This window comes from Oncorhynchus kisutch, unplaced genomic scaffold (genome assembly GCF_002021735.2).
Source record: "Oncorhynchus kisutch isolate 150728-3 unplaced genomic scaffold, Okis_V2 scaffold1187, whole genome shotgun sequence".
Classification (NCBI taxonomy): Eukaryota; Metazoa; Chordata; class Actinopteri; order Salmoniformes; family Salmonidae; genus Oncorhynchus; species Oncorhynchus kisutch.
In genome coordinates this window covers 30,369-51,381 of record NW_022263132.1, presented here as the reverse complement: position 1 = coordinate 51,381, position 21,013 = coordinate 30,369, and the positions used below count along the sequence as shown (strand labels likewise).

Sequence of the window (21,013 nt, the reverse complement as noted above, 5' to 3'; positions counted from 1 at the left end):
CAGTCAAAGGTTCTGAATACTTATATAAATAAGGTATTTCCGTTTTTATTTTTAATACATTAGCAAAACAATTTAAACTGTTATCAGTTTGTCATTATGGAGTATTGTGTGTAGGTTAACGAGGAAAATAAATGTTTTAATCGATTTTAGAATAAGGCTGTAACGTAACAAAATGTGGAAAAAGTCAAGGTGTCTGAATACTTTCCGAATGCCCTGTGTGTATATATATATATATATAGATGTGTACAGTTGAAGTCGGAAGTTTACATACACCTTAGCCAAATACAATCTCAGTTAATCTCAGTTTTTCACAATTCCTGACATTTAATCCTAGTAAATATTCCCTGTTTTAGGTCAGTTAGGATCACCACTTTATTTTAAGAATGTTAAATGTCAGAATAATAGTGGAGAGAATTATTTATTTCAGCTTTTATTTATTTCATCACATTCCCAGTGGGTCAGAAGTTTACATACACTCAATTAGTATGTGGTAGCATTGCCTTTAAATTGTTTAACTTGGGTCAAACAAGTTGGGTAGCCTTCCACAACCTTCCCACAATACGTTAGGTGAATTTTGGCCCATTCCTCCTGACAGAGCTGGTGTAACTGAGTCAGGTTTGTAGGCCTCCTTGTTCACACATGCTTTTTCAGTTCTGCCCTCAAATGTTCTATAGGATTGAGGTCAGGGCTTTGTGATGGTCACTCCAATACCTTGACTTTGTTGTCTTTAAGCCATTTGTCCACAACTTTGGAAGTACGCTTGGGGTCATTGTCCATTTGGAAGACCCATTTGCAACCAAGCTTTAACTGACTGATGTCTTGAGATGTTGCTTTAATAACCTCTTGAAACTAGGGGGCACTATTTTTGGAAAAATTACTTTCCCAAAGTAAACCGCCTATTTCTCAGGACCAGATGATAGAATATGCATATAATTACAGCTTAGGATAGAAAACACTCCAAAGTTTCCAAAACTGTCAAAATATTGTCTGTGACAGAACTACTATTGCAGGCGAAAGCCTAAGAAAAATCCAATCAGGAAGTGACTCATGTTTTGACACCGTTGTGTTCCTATGCATCTCTATTGGCCATTGAAAGGGATATCAACCAGATTCCTTTTTCTACATATTCCCTAAGGTGTCTACAGCATTTTGACGTAGTTTCACGCCTTTATGTTGAAGAATGAGCGTAAACGACTACATTGCGTAAGTGGCCAGCTGAGGGCTCTCAGAGTGATTCTTGCGTAAAAGACAGAGGTGGTTATTTTTCCTCTCGCTCCTACTGAAAAGCCAACTATCCCGGTTGATATATTATCGAATAGATATTTGAAAAACACCTTGAGGATTGATCATAAAAAACGTTTGCCATGTTTCTGTCGATATTATGGATATAATTTTGAAATTTTTTGGCCGTTGTCGTGACCGCTATTTCTGGTGGATTTCTCAAAATAACGTGACCAACAAACTGAGATATTTTGGGAATAAAAATAATCTTTATGGAACATAAGGAACATTTGCTGTCTAACTTGGAGTCTCGTGAGTGAAGTTCATCAAAGGTAAACACATAATTTGATTGCTTTTCTGATTTTCGTGACCAAGCTTCCTGCTGCTAGCTGGACATAATGCTGGACTAAATCTGAGATGACATGGTGATTAACAAAAGGCTAAACTGTGTTTCAATATATTTCACTTGTGATTTCATGAATATGAATATTTTCTAGTAATATTTTTTGACCGTTGCGCTATGCTAATTAGTGTAGTTGATGACAATTCTCCCGGATCTGGGATGGGGATGCCATCTATTTTGTGAAGTGCACCAGTCCCTCCTGCAGCAAAGCACCCCCACAACATGATGCTGCCATCCCAGTGCTTCACGGTTGGGATGGTGTTCTTCGACACGCAAGCCTCCCCCTTTTTCCTCCAAACATAACGATGGTCATTATGGCCAAACAATTCTATTTTTGTTTCATCAGACCAGAGGACATTTCTCCAAAAAGTACGTTCTTTGTCCCCATGTGGAGTTGCAATCCGTAGTCTGGCTTTATGGCGGTTTTGGAGCAGTGGCTTCTTCCCTGCTAAGCGGCCTTTCAGGTTATGTCGATATTGGACTCGTTTTACTGTGCATAGAGATAATTTTGTACTTGTTTCCTCCACCATTTTCACTTTTCGCACCACAGTACGTTCATCTCTAGGAGACAGAATGCGTCTCCTTCCTGAGCGGTATGACGGTTGCGTGGTCCCATGGTGTTTATACTTGCATACTATTGTTTGTACAGATGAACGTGGTACCTTCAGGTATTTGGAAATTGCTCCCAAAGATGAAGCAGACTTGTGTAGGTCTACAATTGTTTTTCTGAGGTCTTGGCTGATTTATTTTTATTTTCCCATGATGACAAGCAAAGAGGCACTGAGTTTGAAGGTAGGGCTTGAAATACATCCACAGGTACACCTCCAATTGACTCACATGATGTCAATTAGCCTATCAGAAGCTTCTACAGCCATGACATCATTTTCTGGAATTTTCCAAGCTGTTTAAAGGCACAGTCAACTTAGTGTATGTAAACTTCTGACCCACTGGAATTGTGATAAGTGAAATAATCTGTCTGTAAACTATTTTTGGAAAAATGACTTGTGTCAACCACAAAGTAGATGTCCTAACCGACTTGTCAAAACTATAGTTTGTTAACAAGACATTTGTGGAGTGGTTAAAAAACGAGTTTAATTGACTCCAACCTAAGTGTATGTAAACTTCCGACTTCAACTGTATATATATATATATATATATATATATATATGAATATATATTTGTTTAAATATATATGTTTATGTTTATTTTGTTGTACTGAGTTGTATTGCTGTGCTTGCTTCATGTATCAGCTCATTTACAGCATTTTAATGACATATATTTGCCTTTGTTGACGGGCAGATTGACGCAATGAAACTGCTTTGTTCAATGTTTCATCTCTGTATTTTTAAACCTTTAAAACAACAACACAACATAATATGAATTTCAATTCTAATTTTGTCTTACAGTCAGAAAATATATTATTGTCTTATTTTAGTACTTTACGGTCCACACGCATCTGAATCAATCAATACATTGTCTCACAGACTGCAATTTACATTTGGTGTCCTAAGGTTTCTTATGACATATTTTAACATAAGAAATGCATTATTTTAGCAATTTATTATATTTTATGGAATATCTACACAATTGAAATAACAATCAATCATAATAATAACCAATCAGATGAATGTGGCCACCAACCTGGCCTCAGGTATTCAGAAAGCTAGGGTCAGAATTACCGTCATGACCATTCTAGTAGATATGGAATTCCGGCGCTCCGAGTGTTAACCAGGTTGGGCATTGAAATAAACATCTAGTTTTCAAGAGAGACCTGAACCAAGACAGCAGCATTAACACATCAGTTTCAGACAGTCACATGACAACCAGACAGACAGACAGTCACATGACAACCAGACAGGCAGACAGTCACATGACAACCAACCAGACAGACAGACAGTCACATGACATCCACTAGACAGACAGTCACATGACAACCAGACAGACAGTCACATGACAACCAACCAGACAGACAGTCACATGACAACCAACCAGACAGACAGTCACATGACAACCAACCAGACAGACAGTCACATGACAACCAACCAGACAGACCGTCACATCACAACCAACCAGACAGACAGTCACATGACAACCAACCAGACAGACAGTCACATGACATTACTGACAGAGATCGATCAGTATAATAAGCAGCACGTCAGTAAACCATGTACACAAGTCAGAAAAACATTATAGGGCATTACGTGAAATGACAGGGTCCTTACAGTATCAACAATAGATTAAACAACATGTTTCTTTACATCAGGCAACTAAAACTAGTGACATCGGGTGACATCTAGAGACAACAACTACATGTCTTAACAACCTGTTGTTCCATTTGACCTTTGAACTCCTCCAGGGACACCAGGTTGGCTTTGAGGGGGCTGAGTAATACAAATTACTTCTTTCTTCTTCTCCATGTTCAGAGTCGTACAGAACAAATAAACCAAAGCTGGTTCTGTTTGTATCAATGAAAAACAAATAGAAAGAATTAAAGACTTACATTTACACTTTACCCAGAGTGACTCAGCGTGTGTTCGTCTTAAGGGTAGCTAGCTGAGAACCACATATCGTAAAGCAGAACTCCTCCTCCCCAAAACAAACAGGTATCAGCAACGGCAGTGTTAGTGACAAGAGAGGCTGTTTTATTTCAGTTTGTTGGCCGTTGTGATGAGCCTGTCTGGTCTACTGTATCAGACGGTTGTCATGTTAGCACAGTGACACACTGCTCTACAGAGAATAGCCCTGCCTAGAGCATTACACTGGAGCACCCTGACACACTGCCTAGAGCATCACACTGGAGCACCCTGACACACTGCCTAGAGCATCACACTGGAGCACCCTGACACACTGCCTAGAGCATCACACTGGAGCACCCTGACACACTGCCTAGAGCATCACACTGGAGCACCCTGACACACTGCCTAGAGCATCACACTGGAGCACCCTGACACACTGCCTAGAGCATCACACTGGAGCACCCTGACACACTGCCTAGAGCATCACACTGGAGCACCCTGACACACCGCCTAGAGCATCACACTGGAGCACCATGACACACCGCCTAGAGCATCACACTGGAGCACCATGACACACTGCCTAGAGCATCACACTGGAGCACCCTGACACACTGCCTAGAGCATCACACTGGAGCACCCTGACACACTGCCTAGAGCATCACACTGGAGCACCCTGACACACTGCCTAGAGCATTACACTGGAGCACCCTGACACACTGCCTAGAGCATCACACTGGAGCACCATGACACACTGCCTAGAGCATCACACTGGAGCACCATGACACACTGCCTAGAGCATCACACTGGAGCACCATGACACACTGCCTAGAGCATCACACTGGAGCACCCTGACACACCGCCTAGAGCATCACACTGGAGCACCATGACACACTGCCTAGAGCATCACACTGGAGCACCCTGACACACTGCCTAGAGCATCACACTGGAGCACCCTGACACACTGCCTAGAGCATCACACTGGAGCACCCTGACACACTGCCTAGAGCATCACACTGGAGCACCCTGACACACTGCCTAGAGCATCACACTGGAGCACCCTGACACACCGCCTAGAGCATCACACTGGAGCACCATGACACACTGCCTAGAGCATCACACTGGAGCACCATGACACACTGCCTAGAGCATCACACTGGAGCACCCTGACACACTGCCTAGAGCATCACACTGGAGCACCCTGACATACTGCCTTGAGCATCACACTGGAGCACCCTCACACACTGCCTAGAGCATCACACTGGAGCACCCTGACACACCGCCTAGAGCATCACACTGGAGCACCCTGACACACCGCCTAGAGCATCACACTGGAGCACCATGACACACCGCCTAGAGCATCACACTGGAGCACCCTGACACACCGCCTAGAGCATCACACTGGAGCACCATGACACACTGCCTAGAGCATCACACTGGAGCACCATGACACACTGCCTAGAGCATCACACTGGAGCACCCTGACACACTGCCTAGAGCATCACACTGGAGCACCCTGACATACTGCCTAGAGCATCACACTGGAGCACCCTCACACACTGCCTAGAGCATCACACTGGAGCACCCTCACACACCGCCTAGAGCATCACACTGGAGCACCCTGACACACCGCCTAGAGCATCACACTGGAGCACCATGACACACCGCCTAGAGCATCACACTGGAGCACCCTGACACACCGCCTAGAGCATCACACTGGAGCACCATGACACACTGCCTAGAGCATCACACTGGAGCACCCTGACACACTGCCTAGAGCATTACACTGGAGCACCCTGACACACTGCCTAGAGCATCACACTGGAGCACCCTGGCACACTGCCTAGAGCATCACACTGGAGCACCCTGACACACTGCCTAGAGCATCACACTGGAGCACCCTGACACACTGCCTAGAGCATCACACTGGAGCACCCTGACACACTGCCTAGAGCATCACACTGGAGCACCCTGGCACACTGCCTAGAGCATCACACTGGAGCACCCTGACACACTGCCTAGAGCATCACACTGGAACACCCTGACACACTGCCTAGAGCATCACACTGGAGCACCCTGATACACTGCCTAGAGCATCACACTGGAGCACCCTGACACACTGCCTAGAGCATCACACTGGAGATGCATGCACTAACTCAGGTTCATGTTTTCACGATGGGGTTTGGTAGAACACACCCCATAGCTCATGGTTCATCCCTACAGGTGAATGAATCTACTATCGTACTGCATCATCTACTGTTATAACATACACTACTGAAACACCAGATATTCCTCAGAGTAGGAAAGAGAACAGACATTTCACAAGTCAGAAAGCTGAGCTCCAGGTTCCTTATCACATTCCTTATCCTTATCACATTCTGGGCTTGTGTCCAAAATGACACCCTATTCCCTATACAGTGCACTACTTTAGACCAGAGCCCTATTCCCTATATAGTGCACTACTTTAGACCAGAGCCCTATTCCCTATACAGTTCACTACTTTAGACCAGGGCCCTATTCCCTATATAGTGCACTACTTTAGACTAGGGCCCTATTCCCTATATAGTACACTTCTTTAGACTAGGGCCCTATTCCCTACACAGTTCACTACTTTAGACCAGAGCCCTATTCCCTATATAGTGCACTACTTTAGACCAGAGCCATATTCCCTATATAGTGCACTACTTTTGAATAGGACCCATAGGGCCCATACGGCTCTGGTCAAAAATAGTGCTCTATACAGCAAATAGGGTGCAATTTGGGACTCAGATATTCTAGTCTCAGTGTCAGGAAGCTAAAGAACACTGCACTGGCCTACAACAATGATGTGCTTTAACATTGAAGTGGTGTCAGGCTTGGCACTCTCCTCAGAGGAGCCTGGTACTCCACTCAGAGATTTACTGTCTGCTGTAGAGAGGAGAGGAGCCTGGTACTCCACTCAGAGATTTACTGTCTGCTGTAGAGAGGAGAAGAGCCTGGTACTCCTCTCAGAGATGTACTGTCTACTGTAGAGAGGAGAGGAGCCTGGTACTCCTCTCAGAGATGTACTGTCTACTGTAGAGAGGAGAGGAGCCTGGTTCTCCCCTCAGATATGTACTGTCTGTTGTAGAGAGGAGAGGAGCCTGGTACTCCTCTCAGAGATGTACTGTCTACTGTAGAGAGGAGAGGAGCCTGGTACTCCTCTCAGAGATGTACTGTCTGTTGTAGAGAGGAGAGGAGCCTGGTTCTCCCCTCAGATATGTACTGTCTGTTGTAGAGAGGAGAGGAGCCTGGTACTCCTCTCAGAGATGTACTGTCTACTGTAGAGAGGAGAGGAGCCTGGTACTCCTCTCAGAGATGTACTGTCTACTGTAGAGAGGAGAAGAGCCTGGTACTCCTCTCAGAGATGTACTGTCTGTTGTAGAGAGGAGAGAGGCATGGTTCTCCCCTCAGAGATGTACTGTCTACTGTAGAGAGGAGAGGAGCAGAGTCTGGTTCTCCCCTCAGAGATGTACTGTCTATTGTAGAGAGGAGAGAGGCATGGTTCTCCCCTCAGAGATGTACTGTCTACTGTAGAGAGGAGAGGAGCGGAGTCTGGTTCTCCCCTCAGAGATGTACTGTCTGTTGTAGAGAGGAGAGGAGTCTGGTACTCCTCTCAGAGATTTACTGTCTGTTGTAGAGAGGAGAGGAGTCTGGTACTCCTCTCAGAGATGTACTGTCTGTTGTAGAGAGGAGAGGAGCCTGGTACTCCTCTCAGAGATGTACTGTCTGTTGTAGAGAGGAGAGGAGTCTGGTACTCCTCTCAGAGATTTACTGTCTGTTGTAGAGAGGAGAGGAGTCTGGTACTCCTCTCAGAGATGTACTGTCTGTTGTAGAGAGGAGAGAGGCATGGTTCTCCCCTCAGAGATGTACTGTCTGCAGAAGAACCAGAGCTGGAGGCTACATGGCTTGGTATAGGTAGAGGCTACATGGTAACTCTACTCTATATGGTAACTCTACTCTACATGGTAACTCTACTCTACATGGTAACTCTACTCTACATGGTAACTCTACTCTACATGGTAACTCTGCTCTACTCTACATGGTAACTCTACTCTACATGGTAACTGTACTCTACATGGTAACTACTCTACATGGTAACTCTGCTCTACATGGTAACTCTACTCTACATGGTAACTGTACTCTACATGGTAACTCTACTCTACATGGTAACTCTACTCTACATGGTAACTCTGCTCTACTCTACATGGTAACTCTACTCTACATGGTAACTCTACTCTACATGGTAACTCTGCTCTACATGGTAACTCTGCTCTACATGGTAACTCTACTCTACATGGTAACTCTACTCTACATTGTAACTCTACTCTACATGGTAACAATGCTCTACATGGTAACTCTACTCTACATGGTAACTCTACTCTACATGGTAACTCTACTCTACATGGTAACTCTACTCTACATGGTAACTCTACTCTACATGGTAACAATGCTCTTCAGTTATGTAAATGTCTCATTGTGGCTGTTGAAACCTTCACCAAACACAAGGCAGGCAGAATTGGAGCATGACCGTATTGTGTGTGTGTGTGTGTTTGGTCTTGTGTGTGTGTGTGTGTGTGTGTTTGGTCTTGTGTGTGTGTGTGTGTGTGTGTGTGTGTGTGTGTGTGTGTGTGTGTGTGTGTGTGTGTGTGTGTGTGTGTGTGTGTGTGTGTGTGTGTGTGTGTGTGTGCATATTGCAGCCAGCTTTAGATGCAGCCTAAGGAGGTGTTACTACAGCTGAGGCCCAGTGCCTGATTAGACTAAAACCCTGGCGTGTTCACGTGGCAGAATATAACCGCCTGTTCTGCTCTTTTTCCCCGTCGTTCCGGCGCCAACCGCTCGACCAGAAGCTTAACCATTGGTAGAGAATTAGCTAGGCAACAATCTTTACATAATTAGAGTGGGACAGAGGACACTTCTCAGTGGCCTACTCTAACCTAAAGGGTGTGATGGAGGACACTTATCAGTGGCCTACTCTAACCTAAAGGGTGTGATGGAGGACACTTATCAGTGGCCTACTCTAACCTAAAGGGTGTGATGGAGGACACTTATCAGTGGCCTACTCTACCCTAAAGGGTGTGATGGAGGACACTTCTCAGTGGCCTACTCTAACCTAAAGGGTGTGATGGAGGACACTTCTCAGTGGCCTACTCTAACCTAAAGGGTGTGATGGAGGACACTTATCAGTGGCCTACTCTAACCTAAAGGGTGTGATGGAGGACACTTATCAGTGGCCTACTCTAACCTAAAGGGTGTGATGGAGGACACTTCTCAGTGGCCTACTCTAACCTAAAGGGTGTGATGGAGGACACTTCTCAGTGGCCTACTCTAACCTAAAGGGTGTGATGGAGGACACTTCTCAGTGGCCTACTCTAACCTAAAGGGTGTGATGGAGGACACTTATCAGTGGTCTACTCTAACCTAAAGGGTGTGATGGAGGACACTTCTCAGTGGCCTACTCTAACCTAAAGGGTGTGATGGAGGACACTTATCAGTGGTCTACTCTAACATAAAGGGTGTGATGGAGGACACTTCTCAGTGGCCTACTCTAACCTAAAGGGTGTGATGGAGGACACTTATCAGTGGCCTACTCTAACCTAAAGGGTGTGATGGAGGACACTTCTCAGTGGCCTACTCTAACCTAAAGGGTGTGATGGAGGACACTTCTCAGTGGTCTACTGTATCCTAAAGGGTGTGATGGAGGACACTTCTCAGTGGTCTACTGTATCCTAAAGGGTGTGATGGAGGACATTTTTCAGTGGCCTACTCTAACCTAAAGGGTGTGATGGAGGACACTTCTCAGTGGCCTACTCTAACCTAAAGGGTGTGATGGAGGACTCTTGTCAATGACTCTACTGTAACCTAAAGGGTGTGACGGAGGACACTTGTCAATGACTCTACTGTAACCGAAAGGGTGTGACGGAGGACACTTGTCAATGACTCTACTGTAACCTAAAGGGTGTGACGGAGGACACTTGTCAATGACTCTACTGTAACCTAAAGGGAAATATAGTTTGACTCCATCTTTCCTCCATGCCAATGTTAGGCATCAAAATACCACAAGGAACAGAAACTGACTGGCCCTCCAGCTACCACTAATCAATATGAACCATAGAAACAGACTGTCACTCCGGCTACCTCCAATCAATATGAACCATAGAAACAGACAGGACCTCTGGCTACCACCAATCAATATGAACCATAGAAACAGACAGGACCTCTGGCTAGCACCAATCAATATGAACCATAGAAACAGACTGTCACTCCAGCTACCACCAATCAATATGAACCATAGAAACAGACTGGCCCTCCAGCTACCACCAATCAATATGAACCATAGAAACAGACTGGCCCTCCGCTACCACCAATCAATATGAACCATAGAAACAGACTGGCCCTCCAGCTACCACCAATCAATATGAACCATAGAAACAGACTGGCCCTCCAGCTACCTCCAATCAATATGAACCATAGAAACAGACTGGCCCTCCAGCTACCACCAATCAATATGAACCATAGAAACAGACTGGCCCTCCAGCTACCACCAATCAATATGAACCATAGAAACAGACAGGCCCTCCAGCTGCCACCAATCAATATGAACCATAGAAACAGACTGGCCCTCCAGCTACCTCCAATCAATATGAACCATAGAAACAGACTGGCCCTCCAGCTACCACCAATCAATATGAACCATAGAAACAGACTGGCCCTCCAGCTACCACCAATCAATATGAACCATAGAAACAGACTGGCCCTCCAGCTACCACCAATCAATATGAACCATAGAAACAGACTGGCCCTCCAGCTACCACCAATCAATATGAACCATAGAAACAGACTGGCCCTCCAGCTACCTCCAATCAATATGAACCATAGAAACAGACTGGCCCTCCAGCTACCACCAATCAATATGAACCATAGAAACAGACAGGCCCTCCAGCTGCCACCAATCAATATGAACCATAAACACAGACTGGCCCTCCAGCTACCACCAATCAATATGAACCATAGAAACAGACTGGCCCTCCAGCTACCACCAATCAATATGAACCATAGAAACATCAATATGAACCATAGAAACAGACTGGCCCTCCAGCTACCACCAATCAATATGAACCATAGAAAAAGACAGGCCCTCCAGCTACCTCCAATCAATATGAACCATAGAAACAGACAGGCCCTCCAGCTGCCACCAATCAATATGAACCATAGAAACAGACTGGCCCTCCAGCTACCACCAATCAATATGAACCATAGAAACAGACTGGCCCTCCAGCTACCACCAATCAATATGATCCATAGAAACAGACAGGCCCTCCAGCTACCACCAATCAATATGAACCATAGAAACAGACAGGCCCTCCGGCTACACAGGGCCCTGTGTTTTGCACCATCATGTGACAGGCCTGGATTTGAACCTTTTCCATCAAACTGTCAACTTTCCTTTCTCTGTCTGATGGTCCAGCACCATCCTTAGAAACCTTCGTACAACTCTTATTTTAGGAAAGGCTTAAAATACAGGACCAAATCTTCGAATGTCACATGATTGTGAAAAACATCATCCTCTGGGTTGTTCAGTCTGACCTCTGGGTTGTTCAGTCTGACCCCTGGGTGGTTCCGTATGACCTCTGGGTGGTTCCGTATGACCTCTGGGTGGTTCCGTATGACCTCTGGGTGGTTCAGTCTGACCTCTGGGTGGTTCAGTCTGACCTCTGGGTGGTTCCGTATGACCTCTGGGTGGTTCCGTATGACCTCTGGGTGGTTCCGTATGACCTCTGGGTGGTTCCGTATGACCTCTGGGTGGTTCCGTATGACCTCTGGGTGGTTCAGTCTGACCTCTGGGTGGTTCAGTCTGACCTCTGGGTGGTTCCGTATGTCCTCTGGGTGGTTCAGTCTGACCTCTGGGTGGTTCAGTCTGACCTCTGGGTGGTTCAGTCTGACCTCTGGGTGGTTCAATTGTTTTTCTCCCCCCTCATCAATCTACACACAATACCCCATAATGACAAATCATGGCTGGGCCTCTGAAGGACAATCAGAACCTTGTCCCGAAGCCACTCCTGCGATATCTTGCCTGTGTGCTTAGGGTTGTTGTGCTTTTGGAAGCTGAACCTTCGCCCCAGTCTGAGGTCCAGAGAGCTCTGGAGCAGGTTTTCATCAAGGATCTCTCAAGGATCTCTCTGTACTGCTCCATTCATCTTTCCCTCGATTCTGACTAGCCTCCCAGTCCCTGCTGCTGAAAAACATCCCCAGAGCATGATGCTGCCACCACCATGCTTCACCATAGGGATGCTGCTACCACCATGCTTCACCGTAGGGATGCTGCCACCACCATGCTTCACCGTAGGGATGGAGCAAGGTGTCTTCCAGACGTGACTCTTGGCAATCTTGGTTTCATCAGACCAGAGAATCTTGTTTCTTATGGTCTGTGAGTCTTCAGGTGCCTTTTGGCAAACTCCAAGCAGGCTGTCATGTGCCTTTTACTGAGGAGTGGCTTCCGTCTGGCCACTCTGCCATAAAGGCCTGATTGGTGGAGTTCTGCAGAGATGGTTGTCCTTCTGGAAGGTTCTCCCATCTCCACAGAGGAACTCTAGAGCTTTGTCAGAGTGACCATCTGGTTCTTGGTCACCTCTCTGACCAAGGCCCTTCTCCCCCGATTGCTCAGTTTGGCCGCTGTGTTCTTGAGGACCTTCAATGCTGCAGAAATGGTTTGGTACCCTTCCCCAGATCTGTGCATCTACACAATCCTCTGAGCTCTACGGACAATTCCTTTGATCTCATGGCTTGGTTTTTGCTCTGACATGCACTGTCAACTGTGGGACCTTATAAAGACAGGTGTGTACCTTTCCAAATCATGTCCAATCAAATGAATTTACCACAGGTGGACTCCAATCAAGTTGTAGAAACATCTCAAGGATGTTCAATGGAAACAGGATGCATCGGAGCTCAATTTCGAGTCTCATAGAAAACAGTCTGAATTCTTATGTTAATAAGTAGAATAATGTGCAAAAAGTCAAGGGTTCTGAATACTTTCCAAGTGCACTGTATCTGCGTCCCAAATGGGACCCTATTCCCTTTGTAGTGCACTACTTTTAACCAGAGCTCTCATAGGGAATAGGGTGCCATTTGGCATGCTGGCGAGGTCTCCCTCCCTCCCTACATGGCCAGCAGGTCAGGCCCTCAGGTGCCACACACTCATTAACTCACACACACGCTACACACACACCCACACACAACACACAACACAACACACACACACACACACACACAACACACAACACACTCACACACACACACACACCTCAGCAGTAGGGCTGTCTGTTGACCTTAACACAGAGTCTGTGTCTGTAATGGATGAGGACGACCCATCACATAACCTCTCTCCACCCTGCCAACCAGTACATCACTTCCCCGAGAGTAGGTTGAACCGCTACCACCACCACTTTACCTGCTACAATATACTGTAGGAGACTCTAGGAAATAACAGAGAAAGGAGAGACAGACACGGACAAAATAAGCAAGTGAGTCCTCACGCAAAACTTTCTTTCTTTACACTGTAAAACAGTTTACAAGAATTCAAGTCATGTTAACGCTATTGCCCCTCTTCGTCCAGCTGGGTCAAAAAGGGATGGAATCTTAGAACAGGGATCATTATCTCCATAGATAATGGATCATTATCTCCACAGAATAACATAGATCATTATCTCCACAGAATAACATAGATCATTATCTCCACAGAATAACATGGATCATTATCTCCATAGATAATGGATCATTATCTCCACATAATAACATGGATCATTATCTCCATAGAATAACATTGATCATTATCTCCTTAGGTAATGGAGCATTATCACCATAGATAATGGATCATTATCTCCATTAAATAACATGGATCATTATCTCCATAGAATAACATGGATCATTATGGATCATTACATGGATCATTATCTACACAGAATAACATGGATCATTATCTCCTTAGATAATGGATACATATCTCCATAGAATAACATGGATCATTATCTACATAGATAATGGATCATTATCTCCATAGAATAACATAGATCATTATCTCCATAGAATAACATGGATCATTATTTCCATAGAATAACATGGATCATTATCTTCATAGAATATCATGGATCATTATCTCCATAGAATAACATGGATCATTAGCTTCATAGAATAACATGGATCATTATCTCCATAGAATATCATGGATCATTATCTCCATAGAATAACATGGATCATTATCTTCATAGAATATCATGGATCATTATCTCCATAGAATAACATGGATCATTATCTTCATAGAATATCATGGATCATTATCTCCATAGAATAACATGGATCATTATCTCCATAGAATAACATGGATCATTATCTTCATAGAATATCGTGGATCATTATCTCCATAGAATAATATGGATCATTATCTTCATAGAATATCATGGATCATTATCTTCATAGAATAACATGGATCATTATCTCCATAGAATAACATGGATCATTATCTCCATAGAATAACATGGATCATTATCTCCATAGAATAACATGGATCATTATCTCCATAGAATAACATGGATCATTATCTCCATAGAATAACATGGATCATTATCTTCATAGAATATCATCCATATAATGTCCTATAGGACCCATCATCCACTAGTGTGATGATGATGTTGATGATGATGAGCTGTCATGCTATAACTAATTTTCACATCATTATGTCTGCGTCCCAAATTGCACCCTATTCCCTACACAGTGCACTAGCCTATGGGCCCTGGTCAAAATAAGTGTACTATATAGGGAATAGGGTGCCATTTGGGACATGAGTTTGCCTATGTTACAATCACTCCGCCCTGTGGGTGGTGTGATGGTTATAATCACTCAGCCCTGTGGGTGGTGTGATGGTTATAATTGTGGGTGGTGTGATGGTTATAATCACTCAGCCCTGTGGGTGGTGTGATGGTTATAATCACTCAGCCCTGTGGGTGGTGTGATGGTTATAATCACTCAGCCCTGTGGGTGGTGTGATGGTTATAATCACTCAGCCCTGTGGGTGGTGTGATGGTTATAATCACTCAGCCCTGTGGGTGGTGTGATGGTTATAATCACTCAGCCCTGTGGGTGGTGTGATGGTTATAATCACTCAGCCCTGTGGGTGGTGTGATGGTTATAATCACTCAGCCCTGTGGGTGGTGTGAGGGTTATAATCACTCAGCCCTGTGGGTGGTGTGATGGTTATAATCACTCAGCCCTGTGGGTGGTGTGATGGTTATAATCACTCAGCCCTGTGGGTGGTGTGAGGGTTATAATCACTCAGCCCTGTGGGTGGTGTGATGGTTATAATCACTCAGCCCTGTGGGTGGTGTGATGGTTATAATCACTCAGCCCTGTGGGTGGTGTGATGGTTATAATCACTCAGCCCTGTGGGTGGTGTGATGGTTATAATCACTCAGCCCTGTGGGTGGTGTGATGGTTATAATCACTCAGCCCTGTGGGTGGTGTGATGGTTATAATCACTCAGCCCTGTGGGTGGTGTGATGGTTATAATCACTCAGCCCTGTGGGTGGTGTGATGGTTATAATCACTCAGCCCTGTGGGTGGTGTGATGGTTATAATCACTCAGCCCTGTGGGTGGTGTGATGGTTATAATCACTCAGCCCTGTGGGTGGTGTGATGGTTATAATCACTCAGCCCTGTGGGTGGTGTGATGGTTATAATCACTCAGCCCTGTGGGTGGTGTGATGGTTACTACTGTACTCTATAATACGTGCGCCTGTTTACTGCACTGACAGGAATTGATGGATTGTCCTTTTGTTTACCATACAAGAGAAACACCACATTACTCAGTGTGTGTTCATCACAGTTAGGCTGTTTTTACCCTCTAGCATTGTGACTCTCTGTCTCACTGTAGTGTAGACTGGTAAGACCAACCATTCACTGTGTGTGTGTGTGTGTGTGTGTGTGTGTGTGTGTGTGTGTGTGTGTGTGTGTGTGTGTGGTGGTAGTAGTGGTGGGTGGGGGAGAGGGGGGTATGTGTGTATGTTGTGTGTGTGTGTGTGTGTGTGGTGGTGGTGGTAGTGGTGGGTAGGGGGAGGGGGGTTATGTGTGTGTGTGTGGTGGGTAGGGGGGAGGGGGGGTGTATGTGGGTGTTTGCATGCGTGTGTTCGTGTGGATGGATGTCCACATCGACGACATCATGCATCAGCCTGTTCCTCGCCGGCGACGCTGAGAGTAGCGATCACTCTTACCACAGGATGTCAAACTAAGGGACATCTCGCTACCCTCCCTCGCTCTCTCTGTCGACATACACACGCAGGAACAACATATAGTTCCATGGTTCTATGTTGATGTTAACATCAGTTATCTACTTGGAGCCTCCGTGACATCATCATCATAGAACTACTTAGAGCCTCCATGACATCATCATAGAACTACTTAGAGCCTCCATGACATCATCATCGTATAACTACTTGGAGCCTCCGTGACATCATCATCATAGAACTACTTAGAGCCACCATGACATCATCATCGTATAACTACTTAGAGCCTCCATGACATCATCATCGTATAACTACTTAGAGCCTCCGTGACATCATCATCATAGAACTACTTAGAGCCTCCATGACATCATCATAGAACTACTTAGAGCCTCCATGACATCATCATCATAAAACTACTTAGAGCCTCCGTGACATCATCATCATAGAACTACTTAGAGCCTCCATGACATCATCATCATAGAACTACTTAGAGCCTCCATGACATCATCATCATAGAACTACTTAGAGCCTCCGTGACATCATCATCATAGAACTACTTAGAGCCTCCATGACATCATCATCATAAAACTACTTAGAGCCTCCGTGACATCATCATCATAGAACTACTTAGAGCCTCCATGACATCATCATCATAGAACTACTTAGAGCCTCCATGACATCAAAATCATAGAACTACTTAGAGCCTCCATGACATCATCATCATCATGGAACTATTTAGATCGTCCATGACATCATCATCATCATAGAACTACTTCGAGCCTCCATGACATCATCATCATCATCATCATCATAGAACTACTTAGAGCCTCCATGACATCACCATTGAACTACGAGGAGCCTCCATGGGGATTCGAACCAGCGACGTTTCGGTTACTGTCCCAACCTGCTACCCACATGACCATGGCTCCTCCAGGCCTATTGAAGAGTCTAGATGAGCTAGTTACCGGAAATACTTGTTCAGAACACTTACAGTACACACACACACACACACACACACACTCACGCACGCACACACGCTCGGACGCTCGGACACACTCACAAACACACTCACGCACGCACACGCTCACAAACACACACACACAAACACACTCACGCACGCACACACGCTCGGACGCACTCACAAACACACACAAACACACCCACACGCCCACACACACACGCTAGGACACACACACTCATACGCACTCACAAACACACAGACAAACACACTCACAAACACACACACACACACACGCTCAGGCGCACTCACAAACAAACGCACACACATACAGACCTAATGCTGTAGCATTCAGTTCCCACGGGCTCCAGAGACAGCAGCTTCAAATCAGCTGAGTGGCAGCAGACAGTTAACAGAGTAATTCCCTGTGATGCTGCATGAGGACTAACAAACTAATGAAACAATGTGGACCAAAGGGAACGTGTGTGTGTGTGTGTGTGTGTGTGTGTGTGTGTGTGTGTGTGTGTCGACTGCAGTAGAACGACAGAACTGAACCAGTGCTTTATTTCCCTCCTTCACATCCTCTCATTCTTTTTGCCTTCCTTCCTTCCTTCCTTCCTTCCTTCCTTCCTTCCTTCCTTCCTTCCTTCCTTCCTTCCTTCCTTCCTTCCTTCCTTCCTTCCTTCCTTCCTTCCTTCCTCCCTCCCTCCCTCCCTCCCTCCCTCCCTCCCCCCCTCCCTCCCTCCCTCCTCCCCCCCTCCCTCCCTCCCTCCCTCCCTCCCTCCCTCCCTCCCTCCCTCCCTCCCTCCCTCCCTCCCTCCCTCCCTCCCTCCCTCCCTCCCTCCCTCCCTCCCTCCCTCCCTCCCTCCTCTCCCTCCCTCCTCTCCCTCCCCCCCTCCCTCCCTCCCTCCTCCCCCCCCTCCCTCCCTCCCTCCCTCCCTCCTCTCCCTCCCCTCCTCTCCTCTCCCCCCCCCCTCCCTCCCTCCCTCCCCTCCAGATCCGGCTGTATGCCAGGCCCAACGCCATCCAGAGCGGAGCGGGTGACTACGCTCTCCACATCACAAAGAGACTCCTCCAGTTCTATGAGGATTACTTCAAAGTCAAATACTCCCTGCCCAAATTAGGTGAGACACGTGGGACCCGGGGCTAACCTAACTCTGTACTGTTCTGTTCTGTACTGCGTGGTTGGAATACTGCTTCTCACCAAGGCACACACACACACACAGCAAGGCTTGTTGTCGGAAGTGAGAGGATTTCCTGATTTTCTGAACAGGGGAATCCTTGGTGTGGAAGGCTATTCTGTGTTGCTATGACTACGTTACTCTGTGCAGAATGGTAGCCCTTTTAAAGACAGTTTAATCTATGACTACGTTACTCTGTGCAGAATGGTAGCCCTTTTAAAGACAGTTTAATCTATGACTACGTTACTCTGTGCAGAATGGTAGCCCTTTTAAAGACCGTTTAATCTATGACTACGTTACTCTGTGCAGAATGGTAGCCCTTTTAAAGACAGTTTAATCTATGACTACGTTACTCTGTGCAGAATGGTAGCCCTTTTAAAGACAGTTTAATCTATGACTACGTTACTCTGTTCAGAATGGTAGCCCTTTTAAAGACAGTTTAATCTATGACTACGTTACTCTTTGGCAGAATGGTAGCCCTTTTAAAGACAGTTTAATCTATGACTACGTTACTCTGCAGAATGGTAGCCCTTTTAAAGACAGTTTAATCTATGACTACGTTACTCTGTTCAGAATGGTAGCCCTTTTAAAGACAGTTTAATCTATGACTACGTTACTCTGTTCAGAATGGTAGCCCTTTTAAAGACAGTTTAATCTATGACTACGTTACTCTGCAGAATGGTAGCCCTTTTAAAGACAGTTTAATCTATGACTACGTTACTCTGCAGAATGGTAGCCCTTTTAAAGACAGTTTAATCTATGACTACGTTACTCTGTTCAGAATGGTAGCCCTTTTAAAGACAGTTTAATCTATGACTACGTTACTCTGTGGCAGAATGGTAGCCCTTTTAAAGACAGTTTAATCTATGACTACGTTACTCTGTTCAGAATGGTAGCCCTTTTAAAGACAGTTTAATCTATGACTACGTTACTCTGCAGAATGGTAGCCCTTTTAAAGACAGTTTAATCTATGACTACGTTACTCTGCAGAATGGTAGCCCTTTTAAAGACAGTTTAATCTATGACTACGTTACTCTGCAGAATGGTAGCCATTTTAAAGACAGTTTAATCTATGACTACGTTACTCTGTGCAGAATGGTAGCCATTTTAAAGACAGTTTAATCTATGACTACGTTACTCTGCAGAATGGTAGCCCTTTTAAAGACAGTTTAATCTATGACTACGTTACTCTGCAGAATGGTAGCCCTTTTAAAGACAGTTTAATCTATGACTACGTTACTCTGCAGAATGGTAGCCATTTTAAAGACAGTTTAATCTATGACTATGTTACTCTGTGCAGAATGGTAGCCCTTTTAAAGACAGTTTAATCTATGACTACGTTACTCTGCAGAATGGTAGCCCTTTTAAAGACAGTTTAATCTATGACTATGTTACTCTGTGCAGAATGGTAGCCCTTTTAAAGACAGTTTAATCTATGACTACGTTACTCTGCAGAATGGTAGCCCTTTTAAAGACAGTTTAATCTATGACTACGTTACTCTGCAGAATGGTAGCCATTTTAAAGACAGTTTAATCTATGACTACGTTACTCTGCAGAATGGTAGCCCTTTTAAAGACAGTTTAATCTATGACTACGTTACTCTGCAGAATGGTAGCCATTTTAAAGAGTCCACTCTGTGATTGTCAGAATTCAATAGTGTGATGTTCATTCTAGTGCTGTTAGATGGTTGGAATCATCGGTTGTGATTTCTCTATAGTTGATGTGTGTATGGCGGTTTGTGCGTGTGTAGGTGTATTTGTGTGTATGTATACACGTGTGTGTGTGTGTGTGTGTGTGTCGCAGAGTGCAGCCTGACATCAGAAGTCTACTCTGTCGGTGTCTCACTCTATTGGGTTTCTGTCAGTTTGGCGTGTTCATTTAAATACACCCATCAATCTTCCCCAACAGACTCCTTCTCTCCCTCTCTCCCTTTCTACTTGTCTCCCTTCCTCCCTGACACTCTCCTTCTCTCCGTGTCCTACTCTCCCTCCCTCCTGTCTTCCTCCCTCCTATCCTCTCTCCCTCTCTCTTCCTCCCACTCAAACCCTCCCTCTCTCCCGTCTCCCACTCTCCCTCCCACCTTTCCTCTCTGCCTCTCTCATCCTCCCTCTCAATCCCTCCCTCTCCCCCGTCTCCCACTCTCCCTCCCTCCTATCCTCTCTCCCGCTCAATCTCTCCCTCTCAATCCCTCCCTCCTGTCTTCCTCCCTCCTATCCTCTCTCCCTCTCTCTTCCTCCCACTCAAACCCTCCCTCTCTCCCGTCTCCCACTCTCCCTCCCTCCTTTCCTCTCTGCCTCTCTCATCCTCCCTCTCAATCCCTCCCTCTCCCCCGTCTCCCACTCTCCCTCCCTCCTATCCTCTCTCCCGCTCAATCTCTCCCTCTCAATCCCTCCCTTCTGTCTTCCTCCCTCCTATCCTCTCTCCCTCTCTCTTCCTCCCACTCAAT

The 21,013-nt window shown here is 45.5% G+C and overlaps 1 protein-coding gene across 1 annotated transcript in view; it reads left to right on the top strand.

Annotated features, from left to right (window-relative positions):
* Window positions 1-18,556, top strand: part of LOC116365185 (thyrotropin-releasing hormone-degrading ectoenzyme-like) — a gene marked incomplete at its 5' end in the record, with an annotated part of 30,565 nt that extends 12,009 nt beyond the window's left edge. The window contains one exon of the mRNA XM_031817898.1: window positions 18,383-18,556. Coding sequence (XP_031673758.1) covers window positions 18,383-18,535 — 153 coding nt within the window. The remainder of the gene's footprint in view (window positions 1-18,382) is intronic.
* Window positions 18,557-21,013: the final 2,457 nt, after the last annotated feature.